At 43.2% G+C, this 21711-nt stretch overlaps 1 protein-coding gene across 1 annotated transcript in view; it reads right to left on the bottom strand.

Moving 5' to 3' along the window:
• Positions 1–3371: 3371 nt before the first annotated feature.
• The window catches only part of RAB11FIP1 (RAB11 family interacting protein 1), a 51859-nt gene continuing 33519 nt past the window's right edge, over positions 3372–21711 (bottom strand). Inside the window, exons 4-6 of the mRNA XM_075346113.1 lie at positions 13678–15102; positions 7794–7887; positions 3372–5500 (exon numbers count right to left, since the gene is read on the bottom strand). Of these exons, the coding sequence (XP_075202228.1) occupies positions 5291–5500; positions 7794–7887; positions 13678–15102 (1729 nt within the window). The 3' untranslated portion in view covers positions 3372–5290. The remainder of the gene's footprint in view (positions 5501–7793; positions 7888–13677; positions 15103–21711) is intronic.

Below are 21711 nucleotides of genomic sequence, written 5' to 3'. Positions count from 1 at the left end.
GGATGGATTACGCAGCCTCCAAATGTCAAAGCAATCATTGGAGTGGAACATTTCTGTTAGAGAGCTCAGAATGGATCTCAAAGTTTTGGATGTGAAGGCCATAGAGGGCCAAATTACGGTATTAAAGTCCCCCACCACAATAATTGGTCCGGTTTTAGTTTGCATTACTGAGCTTTTTACTGAATTTATATAGTTTAACATTAGGGAAGTACAACACCAAGGTGTACGGGACATTATTAATCTTGCAGTTAAGAATGACATATCGGCCCTCCGTATCAATAGTTTGTGTGTTCAGTGAGAAGGTAGAGTCCCTAATTGTTATGGAGACCCAGCCCCTTTTTTGTTTCTGGCGGAGGAAGAAAATATGTAGGGAAACTTTTTATGTTTAAGTCTCTCCAAATCTGTGGAGTTCAAATGGGTCTCTTGCACACACAGTATATCTCCACTGGATTGAACTGCATTGCTCCACAGCAGAGATCTCTTAAAGGGTGAGTTAAGACCCTTAGCATTCACAGAGATTATTTTAAAGAGCATCGTGGAATAGGTACAAATATCTTCCAGCCGGCAGAATCCTACATAAGCGGATACAACTGATAAGCCGGGAACACATGTATGTCAGTTCCATATTCTATGATGTCCAGAAGTACCTAAAGAGGGGGAGGAAAAACACATACCAAAAAACAAACATGTTGTCCACCTTTGGATGGACAGAGAAATAGACTAAAAAAGGTAAAAACAGTAGGAGCTGGCCCTAGAACAAGAGACTATCAGAACAAAAGCAGGCGCTAGGCCATAAGAAATGAAGAAGGGAGGGGGGGGGGGGGAGAAAAAGAGTCCAACATATCTGAGCTAGTCCTTGTTTACATCAGTGTCTGCAATAAGTAAATAAGGAATTGATCAGAGAAATATGCGACCATGCACAACACTAAAAAGTATATGGTGTAAAATATTATATGTATTTGTATACATTTGTAAAAATATATATTTTTCGGTGCCTAATACATGAGGTGGATTAGACATGGGTAGCAGAGGAGGGGAGAGGAGAATAAGGGGGGGGGGGGGGAGGGGGAATTACTGTTTATATTTAATCATTTCCATAGCTACTTATACCCAAGTGGAAGGAGAGAGACGATATTCACCCTAGTGTTCCACAGGGTTCAGGCTCAGGTGTTGCAGCTTCATCGGGGTGGAGCTTGGGACCATTCTTGTTGCACCCCAACAGTAGAGGGCACCGCAGATGGAATAGTGTGGGTCAACGAGATGAATTCCCATGCTTTACACAACTTCATTGTTTCTTCAGGAGTGCAGGCTACATGCCTGGTTACATTCTTGGAACTTAGACATTAAACAGGGAAGCCCCATTTGTATTAAACACAGTGATCCCGCAGAATCTTAGTGGCATTAGCGAAGACTCTTCTTGATAGATTAGAGGCAGAGAGGTCTGGGAACAGTTGGATATCCTTGAAGCGGTCAGGCACAGTAGATGCTGTACGGGCTGTAAATAGTATTTTCTCTTTAATATGAAAAAAAATGACCACAAATAAGTACATCTCTGGGCACAGATGAGGAAATCCGTTGGGCTTGGGAAGCCTGTGCGCCTGATGAATAGATCCAATTTCTCTGGTTCAGGCATGAGGGCAGTATAAAAAAATAAAAAATAAAAAGTCAGTGAGGTACTCACTGAGGCCATTGTTAGGCTATGTGCCCACAGAAAATCTGCAGATTTATCTGGAAATTCTAGATAAATACACAGGTTTTATCAAGTACAGACACTCCCCATGTTATACTATGGGACATGGGGAGTGTCTGTGTCCATGCTGCGGTATGTGCGGCTGCGGAATATGCTGTGGATGTCCCGCAGCCGCACATAACTGCATGTCAATTATTCCTGCGGAAATACCGCCTTTCCACTATGGAGATAGAGGCCGGGACATCCGCAGGTAAATAGCACGAATGTCCATAGGTTTACCGCAGCTACTTCGCTGGAATCCTGCAGCTATGTATAGCTGCGGATTCCGGGGATCAGCTGCGGGAAACCTGTGGTCGTACCTGCGGATATATCTGTGAGTACAAAGTTCTGTGGGCATATAGCCTAAGGCATTGACTTCAGAATTCCTCTGAAGTGAATGTTATTCCACCTGGACCTATCATCTAAGTCCACAATTTTTAATATCAGGGCTTCCACTTCTACCTCTGTGGAGAGGGCTAAATCCACTACTTTGTTATGCGCTCAGGTTAGTTCAGCCATTTTTGTCTCAATAGACGTTTTCTCTCACTGCAGTGATTTTTCTGTAGTCCTTGGATTGGTATTTTCTCCTTTAGGCTATGTGCGCACTAGAAAGTGCCTTTTTCTTAAGAAAAAAAACAGACCCTCTGAAAGAATCCTGCACCCTTGGTAAAAAACACACCCGCGTTTTTTGCCACGATTTGCTGCAGATTTTCCACAAGTTGGTCCCAGTGGTTTTTACCATCATCTAAGGCAAAAACCGCAGGTACCTGCAGAAAAGAAGGGACAAGCTTATTAATTCTGCAGCGGAAAATCCGCGGGTATAAAACAAAAAAACAAACAAACAAACCGCAGTTTTCAAACCCATAGGATTTGCTGGGGAATGACTGCAGCAATGTTAGACACATTTTCTGCAGCAATTCCGCGACAAATCCACAGCATGCGCACAGGGCCTTAAAGAGGCCTGCAGATCTTGCATGAGAGTCCTCATAACTCCCTCGGTGATCAGGGCTGATCTCGGCAAGTTGGCTGCTGGGACTCCAATGTCCCCCTCAAAGGCTCTCTGCAGACCAGAATTGCACAGTGACAGCGGCTGTAGCAGCAGGCTCAGCTGCACCACGCTCCTAAGTGTCTTCACCCCCCCACCCCCCCCAGACTCTCCTGCATCTGGCCGATTAGTCTTCCTGTGTCCAGGCAACCTCCTCTTACGAGGCTCCTAGATATCCCAGGGGAGTGGAGCCAGCCATCTAGAGCTGGATGAGCTCTTACCACACGGCCATCTTCTGTGCCAGCGGGAATTACAGGCAGTTCACTGCTGAGGCCTTCAGCACCATCTTGATTTCCATCCACAGCAGGAAAGAACTGGGCTTAAATTAGTTTTTTCTGCTGTCTGCTCCTCTGATTCTTTGGGTCTTTCATTTTATCAGATAGAAGGCATCTTCACACCTAGGTTGAGGATTTTAGAGTAGCTACTGGCCCATTTGGATGCTGTTTAAGGACCTAGATGCTTAGGAGTTTTTCACTGCATGTCTAGCTTCATAAGCTGCAGGACATGCCCCATTTCATTTTTTTATGAATAGACATAATACACATGTAACCACCTTTAAAATAGGTGGGGGAAAAAAAAAAAAAACAAAACAGCAAATTGGTCTTCCAAAATTTAAAATACATATTTATTAATTGTATAAATACATCATCACTAGAAAAAGATTCCAGCTTATAATATCAGTATTTTCTTCATAAAGTGCTGCTAAAGGAGCCAGAAGGTGCTGGGCAATATGGAAGCCACTTATAATACAGCGTGGATCTAATGCTGGTTTTAAGTCTGTGGCGTTTAGTGTCTTAGGATCATTCAGTGAAGGTATTCAAGGGAAACTGTTATGTCCTTATACACCATTACCCTAGATCTGGAGGTAACAATTGGGGACCTGAGAGGTTCTCTAAAAGAAGTAGTCCAGGCAGTGGTGTACCATGAAGCTAATGGACCCCAGTGCACAATCTACAACAGTATTGGTCTTGAGCTTTTATTGGGCAATGGGGCCTTTTAAACCTCCTATGCTCAGGCATGGTTAAAACTACAACCATTGCACATACTATAGCCACGCCCCCAAGTCCAGGACTTTACATGATGACCAATCCTCATGTTCAGTGCTGGATCTGCTGCGGTGTGTAAAGATCGGTCAGGACGTTAAAGTACTGAACGACCCCTAAACCACAGTGATGTAAGAAGATCACGTGTCCCAAAGGCTCCCATTCTAGTCTAAGAAGCCTTTGGGCCCATGTCTTAAAAAGGCACACTGGTAGTGATATTGATAGAAGTATACAAAGAGGCTGCACCTTGTAAGGCACGGTCCACTTTTAAAGTAGATACTGAAGATCACGTCACAGGGTTGGGGACCCTCTAATGACCTCCTAACTTTATTCTTTGTGGGGTATTAAGATATTATTTCTGAAGTTTCATTTTCCACTGATAATCCGGCCATCACTACACCGCCCGGCCTGTATACATGGCACAGAGATTGTCAAGCTGGCTACATATGCTCTACATTAGTGAAGTGCACTTGGTATATATACAGTAGATGTCCTTTAAACCGGCATCCAATAAAAATCTTATCCTCCGGCAGCTATCATTTTACTGTATCAGTAATCACATGCTGTAACATTCCAGTTTTTTCTCCAATCCTTTGCACACATCAGTCTTCACAGTGAGCGGATATAGTGAGCAGTAAGACATTAAATAACAGATAAAAACAGATCATTTTAGACATTCAGAATTAATCTTTTTACACAGCAATAAAACTCTGTAACAGTCTAATAAAGTTACCAGTACAGATGGTCCTTGCAGTATGGCGTCTTCTCCGCCACGTACCGTCACTTTATTAGTGCACATCAGTATAAAATTTGTTCGCTCAAGAAAAATACATTTATTTTCTAGGTAAAATATCGATATTTGTGTAGAAATATAGATAATCTTATAGATTTATATCTCTGGAATAAGGCAGGCACATAACGGCAGGGGACAGGAGAAAGTTCCTTATATACAAGGCACATAAATACACAGAATCCCTACATGTGAACTCACTTACTGACGCGTTCTTATGTCCTGGCATCATGCCCGCTGTACAGTTACACTGGAGGAAGCTCTGAAGTTAGATTTATGGGAGTGGGAAGATAATAGGATTATATTAAAAAAATTATAAGAATTACAGATCTGATGGTCCAGGACTGTTGTCACAGTCACCATCTCAGGAATATGAAAGCCATCTCTATAGGACTGTACGCTTCTGAGTATGTAGAAGATGGGTGACTCAATGCGGCCTCTTATTGGAGGCGCCTATAAATCACAGACCACCTAAATAACTGAGAATGTAGTTTCAGAAGCAAGTTGAGGGTAATCGAGGGGGAATGGGAACATGGATAACTCCTTTAAGTACCATTTATCCAGTGTTGAAACACTTGCTATGTGTAACTTTCAAATATTCTCGCTGTTCGTTATCGTACTATACAACCAGCTCAGTCCATTCATATTCTGCCACCTGAGGTGTGTGGCTCAGCGCATCAGTCTTAGATCCTGGCGGCCTTCTTACTGCCGTTCCTCAGGATGTTAGGGGTAGCCTCCATGACCCGCACCAGCAGATTGTCTATGTAATCCTCCAGCTCCCGCACCTGAGAGTCCTTCTTGCTAATGATGTCTTTCTGCTTCAGTACCAGTTGGATGAGTTCATCGTGTGTCAACTGAGCGTAGGCGGAGGCTGGATCTGAAGAGTCGTACTTCTGTCAATGAAAAAGAGGGTACTCGTTAAGAAAAAGGTATCAGAAGGAAGAGAGAAGAGAAAAAAAAGTAATAAAAAAAAAAAAAAAAAAAAAAAAAAAGACGCCACAGGTGACAAGGAAAGATCAATCGCAGGTCCATGAAGTGTAAGATTGAAGTAAAGAATGTTCAAGGGTGGAAAGGATATTTATCAGCACGCCATTTTGGTAGATCAACCTAGGCTTGCTTGTTTTGCCCTTATATATTGGTGCATCAGCCCTTCAACCCCATCAAGCAGAAATTCACAGTATATTAAACCTACAATTAGTCAATGGGGCGTGGAGAGCACAACTTTGTGGTAATGCAGTTTTTGGCTTTCCATTTGCAGTTGTAAGGTCTCAAGGAACGGCCTTTCTAAATAAGAAGTGGCCACATTGTCAATTGCTGCAAAGAGGCCTTTCCTATTCAGTTTACTTGCTGTGGACTAGATTTACATCATACTTAAATTGTTCTGCTGGATGGACGGTCCAGACATCTCAGCAGTTAGGGGTACTTTGCACGCTGCAACATCGCTACTGCGATATAGTCAGGGTCAAATCAAAAGCGACGCACATCCAGCGCCGATAACGACGTCGCAACGTGTAAAGCCTAGATGCGCCGATAAACGATCGCAAAAGCGTCGAAAATCGGTGATCTGTGTCTCGTCGGTCATTTTCATAATGTCGCACCAATAGGAGATACGATGTTGTTCCTCGTTCCTGCGGCAGCACACATCGCTGTGTGTGAAGCCGCAGGAGCAAGGAACATCTCCTTACCTGCCTCCACTGGCAGTGCGGAAGGAAGTGGGCAGGATGTTTACGTCCCGCTCATCTCCGCCCCTCCGCTTCTATTGGCCACCTGCCGTGTGATGTTGCTGTGACGCCGCACGACCCGCCCCCTTAGGAAGGAGGCGGGTCGCCAGCCAGAGCGACGTCGCAGGGCAGGTAAGTGCGTGAAGCTGCCATAGCGATGTTCGCTATGGCAGCTATCACAAGATATCGCATGTGCGACGGGGGCGGGTACTATCGCGCTCGGCGTCGCTAGCCGATGCTAGCAATGTCACAGCGTGCAAAATACCCCTAAATCTTTGACCTAACTGAGTGCGAGGAGCCAGTGTCACGGCGAAGAGCCCCAGCATTTCAGCTGTGCTTCCTCCATAAGAGTCATTAAGAGCAGAAGTTAATCCAGCTTTTGTTTTTTACTTTATGAAAAAATGAGGAACATTAATTATGTATGAGGACAAATCATTAATTTGATTATTAGTCTCCAGGGCTGTGTAGACAGGATATTAGAAGCTGCTGCTATGAAGATCTAATTGACAGGCAGCTATAGCAAAGTGACTATCACAAGACAGATTAGTGTCCAGACATCCTCCCTTAGGCCAATCTCACGCTTCTGTGAAACATGGACCGTGCTCAGATTACAATACCAGGCCTGACCGTCGCGGACTACATACACCAACAATACAGTGGGAATGTGTAACTTGTCCGGACTTTCTCTGGCAATTATGAAGAATGCCTCTGGGTTTCAGAAGCCAGAATCACAGGTGCTTTTTCTTTCAGAGAGGGTGTTGTCTGGTTAAAGTTATCACCCATCTGCAGGAGAATGAAAGCTGGATGATCAGTGGGACCCAAACAGATCCGCAAAATTAAAAAGCCCTGCTTAAAAAAAAAAAAAAAAAAAAAAAAAAAGTGTGTGCATCTTAGTCTGGAGACTACTTCCTGTGATAGAGGACAACTCTGACACAGCTTCCGCCTTGAACAGGAGATCTGCTCTCCTCCTGACCCACACTGATCTAGGTGATCAATGCAGAGCAGAAGAGGAAGCTGCCAGGACCTGCAGGAGCTGAGCAGCTGAAGTACCAGTCACCAAATTTGTTCAAGGACCTTTAAGGTCATGTGATCAATCAGGTGGCAGATCCTTCAGCTGGCCATCTCATGCCGCCTATACTCAGGTTCAAATCAAAAACTGCAAGAGTGTGTGTATACGTGCATATATAGCTGAACGCGTGTGCGCGTCTGAATATGCAGCAGAACTGCGTGTGTCTATAATGCACTATAGATAAACAATACATCCATTACCTCTACTTTTGGGCATTCAAATTAGTGATAATGACTTGTCCACTTTACACCACCAGGTGAGTATAGTTAGAAATATACAGTAATCCTTATACAGCTGCCATAACACCCCAAGCAACCTGGTAGCCTGTGGTTTCTTCGTATAGTCTTACTATCCACTACCAAACAGCTCAGCGCTATGGGTCAATCACCGACTTACCTTGCTGTTATAGGCATTCTCATGACTTTTGATAGGCTGGGGGAAGTTGGAAACATTTTTGTTCTGTGCGTTCATTGGTTTCACGGGATTTGTCCTGTAGAAGATAAAAGGACACATTAACAGCAATTCCTCACAACAGTAAATAGAAAAAGTTATTTCGCAGCACGTGGAGGAGATAATCTCGGCTCATACAGCCTTCGCCCTTTCGCTGATTGCAACAAATTACATATTTGACAGTACATGCAGAACATAATCCTCTGGACACCATGAAAAAGAACAGAAATCCAAGGTCACAATCCCAGTTGGCCATGAGAGAAATGGGAATTCCCAGCAACATCAGTAGCTTCCTGTATAGAATTTAGGGGGGAGCTCACTGATCTAATGCCATCTACTCTGGGCAATGTATGGTGGGCAGTCATATGGAGAGTAAGGGCTCACATGACAGACGAACACAGCCAGCGTCTTGGGTTTCACCTTTGCAAGTTGCTTACACCAGAACACATCTAAAAATTCACTCATCTGGTGTTAGAATGGGTGTACGCCCATAAAATAAAATACCCTTCCACTCCGCCAGTACACAAAGAGTTCATCTTCACACCTCACATTCAGTGTGCAGACTCTCTGCAGATTTAATTTAGTTGGGAAGGGAAAAAAAAAAAAAAAAAAAAAAAAAAAGAAGGGTTGACATTTTAAATTGTGGATTTATAGAGCAGAGAAGGAGTACTGCCGTATTGAAAGAAAATATGAAGCTGCAGGCTCTGATCTTTATGCGCCAGTACAATATATACAACTATTAGTGAGTGAGGCTGTTCACAGCCGAAGAGTCCCCTCCCCCCAAAAAAAAAAAGACCGCACAGGGATGCCAAACTTGTGTCAGCCAGGTACAGGCATGTTTTTAACTGTTAAATGGGTAGGAGAAGCATGATCATTTTTTCTTGCATAGGAGAAAAATGGACAGACCAAATGTGGATGAAAGTCAAATCCATCGAACTGATTACTTGTTATCTTTTCTTTATTATATTAGTAATTGGCTTTATCAATCCAAAATTACTACAGGACACTGATAACAGGTCTGCAAGGGTGAAATGGTCTGAAATGTTATCTACCTTTCATTGCTGACTCTGTAAAAATATGGGGAAAAAAAAAACCAAACAAAAAAAAAAACCACACACAGACTCCATAGGCTTCCAAAAGAATAGAATTCAAAAAAGAATTACTTCTATAGTTATGAATGTGCTCTTGTGTATTGCAGTAATGTTGCTCGGCTGATGGAAAAAGGTTATATGGAGTACAATGTGAGAGAGTGTAGACTTGATTTATCCAAGAAAAGTCTGAACGCTGCTACTGCACGATGACAGCAGGTATGCTCAGTGCCGTTCGGGCATTCTGTGCACTTGAAGGCAAGCAATGAGAATTTAGACTTGATCCTTGTAGTTACGGTTCTGTAGAATAAAAGGATGGTCAATATATGGTGATCTACAAGTTTTGTGCTGTGGGCAGGAGGATACACAAAGTACCTATGCCTTGTGTGAATGGGACTCTTCACTGGAGCCAAAACAGTTGGCCAACGAGAAGATCTTTGCAACCTGGATTCAAAAGAACATACTGTAGTTGCAGAAAGTTCAGTTGATCCCACTAAAGTTCTCCTGCCATCTCCACATTAAGCTTGGACTGATGAAGCAGTTTGTGGAAGCTCCATAGAAAGGGGAGACAGTCCCTGAAACTTTGTACACTGGTACATGTCAAAAGCAAAAACTGAAAGAAGGCATTTTGTGGGTCTAGATATTCGGAAACTCATGAAGGGCGAGGTGTTCAAAACATAAGGCTGTTACGTTGTTTAACCAATTAGATGAATTTCATATTTTGATAGATCAGACATTTCTAGAGGCAGCAATACCAAATGTGTATTTTTTTAGTTTATGGTTATTAATTTTCAAAGGAACAAAAAAAAGGTGGGAGTTTTGAATTATGTTTTTATATTTCTAAAAAATTTATTTTAAGCTTATTGCAGTGAAATCGGTCTGTATAGCACCAATCGCGATATATGAACGCTGGCTCATAGCCAGTGTTCACATGAGGATCTTCGTGAAAGACTCAGGGGTGGTCAATTGACCACCAGCTGTCCAGACAACCCATTTGTGTCCTGTGATCATGCCATGGGTGCGGGGAATGGTGCAATTACCGCTGGCATGTTAAGTCCCTGTCACATTGACAGCGGGATGTAACTGGTTAACAGCCAACCTGCAGCTGTTAGAGGCAAAGGTCAACTGATCTGATGAGCCTTCATGTGAGGGGAGCGATGCGGGCTCGGCGTGTGAGCCCACATCAAAGTAAGGGACACTACATATGACGTACTAGTATGTAATGTGTCGTCAAGGGAGGGGGGGGGGGGGGGGGAAGTTGAAGAGAAAATTTCTAGGTACAAAGATCCAAAGTGTAAGTCAATCAAGGAGAACATGCTGAAATGTTTGGGTTGTCTGATGAATTTGAAGTTTTTACATTCCCATTTTGACTACTTTCCTGAAAACCCTGTTGCCGTTAGTGAAGAGCAAGGAGAAAGATTTCATCATGATTTCAAGGAGATGAAAAGACTATACCAAGGCGGATGTAATGTGAACATGACAGGGGGACGACTGCTGGATGCTTCACAGAGAAGATCTACAGGCTTCTATAAGAGAAAAGGGATCATTTCAAATAAAGTATGAAGGTCAAGTAAACTAAGTGAGACATTGTAGGATTCAAGGTCCTTGCTTACATTATTACGCTCAGATGAGGTAGCAAAATCCTGCCGAGATTCCTTTCAAATGGAGAATGCCATGAATAATTTATACAAGTCAGAAACCATCCAGTCCAGCAGGACAGGAAAATCAGATGCAAATGACAGGACTTCATTCCTGTAGAAGCACATCCGGCAATGAGTCACCATTTACAGCTAATCCTTCGTGCACTTAATCACCATTTTTCGTGCTTATTGTACGAGTGTACCTGTATATTGCTGCCGAGGGCACAGGTCTCGTCCTACACCGGTGTCACGCTCTTCTCACAACTGACTCCTCTGGTAGTCGGGCAGATACAGGAACAGTCTGTAGTCAGTGATATTTCCCCTCGCTGTGCTGCGGGATAATACTGCAGCATTTCTGATAACACTATCTATGAGAATAGTAGGCGACAGAGCTGCAACGTCATATTTGAGGGGGGCGGGGGAAATAGTCTGAGTCTCTGGCTGTGTGACGAGCTGGTGTTATCTGCCGTACCCACACAGAACGCCTTATCACAGTGCATGAATTACATCCTTATGTACAAAGATCGGGTCACTGCTTCATGGCTAAGCCTCAATTTATTAGGCCTTAGTCTTAATTTACTGGGGTAAAAAAAAAAAAAAAAGTCATGCCAAATAAAAATTAGGTGGTAGTTTTTGCTACCAAGTATTTGAAGTGTCTATAGGCAATTCTCTAATGCTATTTTAACAGCGAGAAGTCTTCCCTTTAAAGACTTCCATGCACATTAAACCAATGTTGGCTGAATACACAGCTTTAGGTGGGCTTGACTAACTGTCGTGTATAAGAGTCTCCCTACTCTCCCGAGAGACGATTATGGTAGATAAGCACCGAGCGATTCAGGTTCTGGACTTTGGATCCATAGGCTGCCACCAGAAGAATATGGCAGCATCTCCATTGTAAGGAGCAGAGAAAATGTTCCTGGGAATGGTGGGATGAGATAGCGGACAATCCATCATACAGGCCAACAGCAATACTGTGTATGTGACGCCAAAGAATAAACAAATGTATCTGCACTTAGTAAGTAGAGGGCTGTCAAAAGGTATTCAGTATATAATAAAATAAAATAAAAAAAAGTTATACAGCTGAAGGTGTGCAATAAAGAAATAAAAAAATAAAAAATAAAAATAAAAATATAAAAGTTGGCAAATAGTTTGGAATCTATAAAATAGTAACTATTTACCCCTTCAATCCCCTTCCACTAAAATGACATTTCTCCAGTTGCCCCCAACAGTAATGCACGTGATTATATCATTCATGTACATACAAACAAGAATGCAGAGAACAGTGTTTGGCTGCAGTGGTCCAAGAGCTATGGCTGGAACATCTTCAGTCCGCAACATTGGATGCACCATGCATTTATTCCTTTGGACTGATAAAAAAAATATATGTTTAACTATCGAAAGAGCTACAGAGGGGAACCTGTAACGTAGTTACTGTCACATGTACTTAGAAGCCAATGTCAAAAGTGGATAATTATCAAAGGAGGAAAAGAATAGGCAAGTCTTCAATCCACTTATGGCTTTATAAACAGCATATAAGACCTGAAAGATCATATCCTCAGATTATGTGCACACTGTCTTAGATGTTGATGCACATGCTGAGTTTTCCCTGATGTTGCTTCAGGAGAATGACCACCAATTGTTTCCCCGGTGAAGTGGCTCCACCAGGAGTTTTGCTTTCTTTTGATGTCTAAGGCTATGTGCGCACTAGGCCGTTTTACCCGCGGATTTGCTGCGGAAATTTCTTGAGAAATGTCTGCAATCTTTGTGCAGACATTTCCCAGCAAATCCTATGAGAAAAAAAAAAAAATAGCTGTGAGCACGCTGCGGATTTTTGTCAAGAAATTTCCTTAAGAAGATTTTCTTGAGAAAATTAGCATGTCAATTCTTTTCCGCAGGTAACTGCGGATTTCTGCAGTACAGCCTGCAAAATCCGCAGGGAACAACCTGCGGGAAAATCACGGTAAATCCGCATGCGGATTTAGTGCGGATTTTTTCCGGAGGTCCGGAAATCTTCCACTCCCAGAAGTTTCTCAAGAAATTTTCTTAAGAAAATTCACATTTCTAGTGCGCACAAAGCCTTACTCTACACTCACATTTACAGAGTGGACGGCCTCCTAGCGGAAGCCACCTAAAGAGTAGACTAGTCACTTAACAGCTTCAGGGTTCTTCAACCCTGAAGCAGTTCAAAAACAGGACATTTGCACAGCAATATTGTTTTGACATTGCTGCACATGTAAATTTTATGCTCTGCTTTTTTCTGGTTTGCAATCCACACGGAAGACGTTCATGCACACAGCCTGTGTACTGACTAATTAGTACCTTAACCGTTTAACCCGGTAGATTAGCAGTGCAGTGATAAGCAATTTGTTCACGTGTCTGCAGCAGGATCCTTCAAGTAAACTTAGCTTAAAAATTCCAATGTCAGCGATTCCTTCCCCTTAATTAATTAAACCAAAACAGGACCTAAAAGAATAAATAAAAAGCCCTCTACATATCAGTTTCCCTCCCCACACTGTCCCATTGATACATAACATGGTACACAGATATTCATAATGTAATTACCCAGATGACATAGTTTACTGTAATTAATGAGCTGAACGCAAGCCAATGGTGGATTCTTAAAATGCAATTAGGCACAATCCAGACAAAAGTATGTGGTCTACTAGGCACAAAGATCCAGAAAAGACACCTTGCAAATTCTAGTATTGATCTTTGTATCTCATTAGTTTCTTTTAAGGTTGATAAGGCCGCTGTTTCTCCTCACCAAATGTGAGAGCTTAAGGAGCAGCAAGTGGCGGCCCAGCCACATGCATTCCATGCAGATTAAAGAAGCAAACGAGGACTCTTAGATTCCTCAATTTTGGAGCTAATTTTTTTTTTTTCAGTCTAGTAAATTGCATTTTAAACACTAGAATTTCCACAGTGCACGTTTCTATTAACCAGTCATTAAATTCTCATTTGATTGCTCATTGGAAAAAAAAAATAAATTCTGGAACTGCAGATTTTGCAGTTGTAAGACTATTACAGAGAATTACGGAAATTAACCAAAAATAAAAAAAAAAAAAAAAAAAAAAAAAAGGAAGAAAAGCAACGTTTTCTCACCTTTGTCGAGAAGACACTGGTCCACCGCTCTGCACTGTAGGGATCGGATGTGTTTCAGAGGGTGAAACCCACGCCCGCAGCAGCTTCTTCTTGCCAGATGCTTCCACTTTATCAGAAACGTCAATGGTTGGGATTGTCGGTGACTCTACACTAGGATCACTAGGTTTATCACTTGGAATAGAAATAGAAGGGGAAGAACTAGGAAAGCTTTGTGAGGGCACAGTATCAGGGGAAATCTGGTGGGCTGAATCACTCATCTCATCTTTTACTTTAGAAGACTTCTCTTCATTAGAGGTCTCTATGTCAGCCATGTTCTTGTCACACATTTTTTCCAATACCCTGCCTTCGACCAGACCATATTCTGTATACATGGTGTCTTTATTTGTCTTAACAGAGGACTGTAGACCACTTTCTATTGTTAATTTCTTGTTCTCTTTATCATCTAGCTGCTCATCATCTGAAGTGCCTTCTGGATTTTCAGGAATGACAGGAAGCTCATCCAACCTGTAACTGTAGTCTTCATTCAGAGTAGTGGTCATTTTCATGTTGGTTAATGTCTGTCCAGAGTTGACCATGCTATCAGTAGGTGAAGCACTTGCTTGAGAAGTTTTCTCCATGATGCGGTCTGATGAAGAACGCTCTTTAGGTTGAGGAGATTGAGTGATGGTTGTACTGTCAGACACAGGATCCTGAGTTTTGTTCAGTTTGGCACTTCTGGGTGCAGGCTTTGGTGGCACTGGTTTCTGTTCTTCAGACTCTTTCTTGGGGCCAGACTGAACTCTTGGGGGTGGCTTTGGCACTTCTACATAGTCATTGGATTTTTCTGTAGTTTCAGTAGATTTTACTTTAATGTCTTTACCACCAAGGTGTGGAGAAAACTCCTCTTCATTTCTTTCATAACCAAATGCCAATGTAGAGTTGCTCTCTGTTGGAGCTTGAGGTTCTTCATAAAAAGATGATGTCTCTGAGAGCGCAGGCAATATCCCCCTCACTAAATCTGCATCCACTACATTCTCATCTGTGTTTGATGACTTTCCTTTAAGTTGGTCAAGAAGACTCTTTACATAAGTCTTTTTTGGTTTATTTTTTTCAGCAAAAGGGGTAACTACATTCACTTCTTTAGAGTCACTTTTTTCTGACTGTTTGGTTGAACTTATACCTGATCTCCAGAAGAGAGGTACTGAAGGCTTTTCAGGCTCAGCAGTGGATGCTTTATTTCCTTCACTTAATGTTGGGCTTCTTGGAGGTGAAGAAGCCTTACTAAGTGAATGAGAGCTGTTGCTCTGAGGTAGGTCACTTGGATAATGTAAATCGGCCTCAGGAGTGCCCTGCCCACCATAGAAAGAAGCAGCAAGAAAAGAAGTGCCAGAGAGAGATGAAGAAGAGAGCCTGGCTTTGGTTTCAGCCTCTGAAGACACGTCCTTTCTGTAAAGAGGACAGAACAAAAATGAATCTGCAGGTCAGTTGACTCGCAGATAATACATTTCTATATTAAAACAAAATGTGTTTTTTTTAAATATGTAAAAGCTCAAAAAACACTATCAAAAAATGTAACCAACATCCCACCCATAATGAACTATTACTCCAGTTAGGGTTAAGGCTTACGTTCAAGCCTTCCAACCCAAGTACTTGTCAAGAAATACTCGAACACAATTATACCACCCCAACAGAGACCAAATGAGTACAGAAAATCTAGAATCTAAGGAGGTAAAAATATACAGTTGGACATGTAAACAGTCATTAAAGGGAACCTGTCACCACTTTTGTGGACTATAAGCTGCGGCCACCACCACCGGACTCTTATATACAGCATTTAACATGCTGTATATAAGAGCTTAGGCTGCTGTGATAACATAAAACACTTTATAATACTTACCCAACGGTCGATCGGTTAGCCATATGGGAGTCTCCATTCTCCGATGCCGGCGCTTCCTCTTTAGGCCATCTTCGTCCTCTTTCTGAAGTCTGTGTGCATGACGCATTTACGTCATTCACACTCGCCAGTCCTGTGCAGGCGCACTACAATACTTTGACCTGCCCTGCTCAGGACCTGAATGCAAGCCAGTTTGTATGGCGGACACGTCCTGCACTGCGGCTTCAAAAAGATGGAGGACGAAGATGGCCGAAAGAGGTGGCGCCGGCACCGGATAACGGAGACGCCCATATGGCCAGCCGTTGGGTAAGTATTATAAAGTGTTTATGTTTTCACAGTGGCCTGAGCTCATATATAGCATGTTAGAATGCTGTATATAAGAGCCCGGTGGTGGCCGCAGCTTATAGGGCAAAAAAGTGGTGACCGGTTCCCTTTAATGGCATGCCTAATTTATGGGTTCCTAATAACCCCATCAGCTGTTTTTTTGTAGCCAGGCTCAATGAGAGCGAAACTCCCCTGACTGACCACATTGCATTGCTTAACCTTGATATCTGCTGGATAAAGTCTATGATTTTAATGGCCTGTACTTCGTGGCCTATAACTGGGTTAAAAATGATCAGTTTTTGTAATTCCCGCTTTCTTCTTGACTATTTAATTTTTTTTTATTTAAAGAAAAATTCACCATAAGGTTTTAGAGAGTTTTTTTTTCTTCTTTTTTACTAAAAGGGGTGGTGCTCACAGGACAATTATGCAGAGCAGCCAGGAGAAACACCCCCGGGAATCCTGTGGGCCTGGCCCTAGTACAATTATAAAAATCAGTACTGAATCAAGGTCAAAATCTCCGAAAATTCTTAGGGAAGCAGCAAAATCAGAGACCGGGCACTTTTTAAAATCGACTACAATCATGATGATCTTTTACAGTCCAGTTCAAAGTAAACAAGCATATGGGGGACAGATAGATCATTAAAGGGAACCTGTCACCGGGTGTTTTACTCACCCATCTAAGAGCAGCATAATGTAGAGACAGACCCTAATTCTAGCAATGTGTCACTTACTGAGCTGTTTGCTGCCATTTTGTTAAAATTAATGTTGTCTCTGCTGCAGATCTAGCAGTTATACAGAGCTCATGAATATGCTGGACTACTTGGCAGCACACCAAGTAGTCCTCTAATGATAATCTACTGCTGATTAAACAGTGATTTTATCAAAACTACACCAAGCAGCCCAGTAAGTGAAACACCGCTGGTATCAGGGTCTCTGGCCCTATATTATGCTGCTCTCAGATTAGGTGGCAAAAATGTGGTGACCGAGTCCTTTTAATATGGCTGCTTTATCCCCAAAGAGCTAACAAGTGACTTATTCAGTGGTGGATCGGTTGCATGTTTAGACAAACCAATGATTGGGAATGAGCCCTTGTAAATGGGCTTTTAGATGGGAGAACGGCTTCTGCTCCAATTAGGGTACAGATGAGACAAAAGGACTTGACATAGGCTTGCTTTTATTAAGAAGCAAACAAGGGACTATTGTCCTGCATTTAGCTAAAAGAGGATTCCAAGTATACGGTTGTAGTTGTGCTTCGATCATAACCTTCGCTACTGAAGATAACAGGGTTGAGGACATTTTATACAAGCGCCAAGAGATTGCTGGTCCTACTGGGCAATAGGGCGGATTATTGGATGGCTTTAAGTGCTGTCTACACAGGAGGCTTTTTAAAAGGGTTGGTCAGGTCTTATAGGTGACCATAAATATATTTAGGCTATCCCTCTAAATATATACAAAGATATTCTGGCAGGATCATAAAAGTGAGTACAATGTTCCACCATTTTATCTCTGAATTGAACAGACATTGCTTTATAGTGATCGCAGAACCAACATCAGACTGATGTCTGTCCTCTGTATGAGGTGATGAATGGTCTTCTAGGACTTTAGCTAGCAGACATGGAAGTAGTAACTGGATATTCAGATTTTATCATCATTTGTCTATGAGTCATCAACCAGTGGCTCAAGAGGCATATGTGGCTCACCAGCCCATGATTTGTGGCTCACGACTGCCAGCTTGGTGCCTTAACATGACAACTAGGAAATAACAAAGAACCGCAGGTCTTCAGATGGTGACTTTTGATTAACCCCGCAGAAAAGAGCAAGGTAGGAACCCATTGTGATTTCTGTGGAAAAGCTTTGGCTGTCATTGTATCAGTAATGTGGGCTCTGGGTGTCACTACTGCGAGGGTGGTGGGAGCTGGATGTGGCTTGTGACCCTCTCAGAGCTGGATGCGGGTCACAAGGTTAGAAAGGTTGGGGACCTCTGTTCTACTAGTTTTACTAGCATGAGAAGACAAAGCCATCGCTTCTAGGAGGGCACCTAAAGGAATGGGGGTCTGGCAATAAGGCTCAGATTAGGTGCCATTCCCTTACTTCCGCATAATTGGCGCAGTGGTGTGACACCACTTAATCAGTAATAGGTAATTAGAGAACACATTTTCTCATAGGGGTGAACAATTCCCCCCCCCCCTCTAACATTTTTACCTGCATACAAAAAAAAAAATAAATTGCTGAAAGTTGATTGTTGGGAGCCCTGCCTGATCACTAGTTCTGGGTAAGGAGACCCTCCTTCCTCCTCACTACTAGTTGGAGCATCAGTCAAGCATGCCAAATTCAATATAACAACTTGGCCAATTTCATCAACAATTGGAGGAGCTTGGTTCCATGCCCGAACCTTGAGCCATACCAGTTCTTCACTGCAATCATGGTGAGATGAGCTTGCCCCCCCCCCCCCCCATACTAGTAATTGTTAGGGTCACAATGGTAGAAAACCTGGAAAACCAGTATAAAATCCCAACCAACCTGTATCACTGATAACGAGGGTATGTTACTTTACTAAATGACAAGAGCATGTTCAGAACGTATTGAGAGTTACATAAAATCACACACCATTGTTTGGCCTCATCTGCAGTTTCTACAAACTAAACAATGGGTTAACAGAAACCAGTAGAACAAGCCGCAGTTTGCTTCCTTATTACTGCATAAGCGCAGGCTATCTGGCCTTCCTCCCAGTGACTTCATACTGGTGTCAATGATTAACATCAGGAACTGGAAAGAACAGAGGAGAGCTCCAGTACTGGCTTACTGTACGGAGCGAGAAAGTCACCGATCACCTTTCAATTCCCTATATGCATAGTGTACTGAGTGAAAAATCGCAGATGCTCACTTAAAATCAAATTATGGTGACATTGTGCATTTTCATTTTACAGCTGGCAGACATTCTTCAGGATTTCTAACCATCAGGTTCCTTTATTGCCATATTACAAAGGAACTTTAATGTTTTTCAAAAAACTTTTTAAAGCTATGCTATTCCCTATTCAGGGTAGGGGGAAAACTTACTAATTGCGTAGTGTCCGAATGCTAGGGTGCCCAGAAATCCAGACATTGGTGCTCTGAAACCTGCTCCGAAGAGCCATTTTATTGAACCAGAGCTGCAGCACTCACCAGTTTAAGCCCTATGGATAGCAGTAGTAATATTTTGGGAATAACTTTTTAAAAAGGAACCCGTCACCACTTTTTTGGCCTATAAGCTGTGGCCACCACCACCGGGCTCTTACGTACAGCATTCTAACATGCTGTATATAAGAGCCCAGGCCGCTGAGAAAATAAAAAACACTTTATAATACTTACCCAACGGTCACGCAGTTGGCCATACGGGCGTCTCCATTGTCCGGTGCCGCCTCCTTTGGCCATCTTTGTTCTTCTCTAGCCACAGTGCATGGCGCGTCCAAAGCCATACACACTCGCCGGCATTCAGGTCCTGAACAGGCGCACTTTGATCTGCCCTGAGCAGGGTTGATCAAACTGTTGTAGTGCGCCTGCGCAGGACCGGCGAGGGTGTATGACGTAGATGCGTCATGCACACAGGCTTCAGAAAGAGGATGAAGATGGCCGGAAGAGGAGGTGCCGGCATAGGAAACGCCCAATTTGGCCAAACTCGCGACCGTTATAATACCTAAGTGTTTTTTATGCTCTCACATCGGCATGGGCCCTTATGTACAGCATTCTAACATGCTGTATATAAGAGCCAGGTAGTGGTGGCCGCAGCTTATACGCCAAAAAAGTGGTGACAGGTTCCCTTTAATGTACTTACAGGCAGGATCTATACAATCTCATGACTTTGTCTGCCTGAACGCATCGCCAATATTTTTTTTGAGCTGGCAAGTCTATATTGGGTGTAGATTAGAGTTGAGGGAGTACCTAACTATTCGTGCTCGCTATACTCCTAACGAATACTGTCTAATACTCTTATTCATTCTGAATAGCATGTGCAATGCTAGTCAATGGGGAAAAACTGGCTGGGCTAAGTAGTTACGATACTTCTCCACTGAACTATTTATAGGGTTACAGTGAAAATCTTATATAAAAAGGGAATCTGTCAGCTAGCTTAATCCCTGTAAACCATTCATATGGGCATGTAGGCTAGTAAATGATGACGGCATTGATGTGTCAGCTAGCCGATGGTTTGATCCTGAGAAGTCCACGATTTTCACAACATGGAAATGGGGAGTTAAGGATTTGGCCACTTCTAAAACACTTAAACTCAGGAGGCAAGACAGTTTATGTCCATCCTTAGTGCCTGCCTTTGAGTAAGGTCTCAATGTGCCCAATGTCAGGCGTCAGCCAGGGAACCTAGTTCCTGTATATAGCACTTCCTTTTTGTATTTGCGCACTAAAGGTACCCTGCTAGAGGCACAGGATTTAGAGTTGTACCGAGCCCTCGCTCTACACCTGGAAGAGAAGTAGTGAGGATATTCGGCACCTCAGGGTGTAGAATGAGGCTGGACGGCGCATGCACAAGAGCTCTTAAGCCAGTGGTTCTAGCAGGGCACCTTACTGCACAAATACAAGGAAAGCAGTGAAGTATGCAAGAACTAAATTCCTGGCCGGCACCTGAGACCTATTAAGCCATCACTCAGAGGCAAAACACTAAGGATTAGGGCTGAGCGGGTCTGAACTGTGAAAGTCCGGATCTGCCCGGTTTCAAAGATTTCCAGGTGCCGTATCCAGAATTGGGGAAAATAATTGAAAAAAAAAAGAACAGTGTTTCATACTTACCGAGACTGTCATGGCAGCACACTGCTTCCGGGACACGCATTCACTTCCTGTACTGTGCATTGTATACACACACACACAGCTTTGTGTTTTCCCCGCCCACTGGCCGTCCTCTTGTCTGATTGGTTGTAGGCAGACACGCCCCCAGCCTGTGACAGTATCTGCCTGCCGTTCAGTCATCGCGGCTGTCATTGTCTGCACAGCTAGCAGTCGTGCTCTATGACCGCTGGCTACGTAGCAGAGCTGAAGCGGCTTGGGACCTCGTGTGGATTACACTGGATCTGCAGGGTATTGGGGGTTAATAAAGTGGTGAAGGAGGGTGTGTGTTTTGTACTTTACTCCACATAAGGGATTTTTCTGTGTGTATTTACTGTCATTTACAGGTTAGCATGATGCAGGTCTCGCATAGATACCTGTGTCATTACTAACCTAGGGTTCAGTAGCAGCTGTGCGCTGCTATTAACCCCTTATTACCCCGATTGCCACCGCTCCAGGGAAATAGAGAAGAGCCGGTATTGCACCGGGATTGTCACATCTAATAGATGCGGCAATACCGGGCGGCTGCAAGCTAAGAATACCAGCCCTCAGCCGGCATTATCATAGCTGGGGATGAAAATTAGGGGGGACCGTGCGTCGTTTTTTCAATTTATTTAATTAAAAAAAAAAAAAAAAAAAAGCTGCATCACCCACACAGCCACGCACACATCTGACAGTAACGTGTATGTGTTTCTAGGTACATGCACGTTCATGCTCAGAGCGCGGCAGGCCATGCCGGCTGATGTCATGTCCAACTTGTGCGAGTCCGACAGCCATCACCGTCACGTCCGCACAATTCTGACAGGCGCGTGCATGTGTTTCTGAAAGACATGCACATTCACCATACTGACCTACAGATACTTGCATTACTTTCCCCACCCACCGGCCGTCCTGCCACCTGTGAGTGGTTGCAGTCAGCTGCCACTCAGGGTGGGGGCCCGTCTAGCTGCAACTAATTACGCGTGCCGGTGGGCAGGCAAAACAATGAATATTGAATTGTAGGCTCCGGAAGGGAAAAAGTGACCCGG

The sequence above is a fragment of the Anomaloglossus baeobatrachus genome, chromosome 4 (assembly GCF_048569485.1).
Source record: "Anomaloglossus baeobatrachus isolate aAnoBae1 chromosome 4, aAnoBae1.hap1, whole genome shotgun sequence".
Classification (NCBI taxonomy): domain Eukaryota; kingdom Metazoa; phylum Chordata; class Amphibia; order Anura; family Aromobatidae; genus Anomaloglossus; species Anomaloglossus baeobatrachus.
Note: the sequence above shows the minus strand (reverse complement) of the source record. Positions and strands in the feature narration are given on the sequence as shown.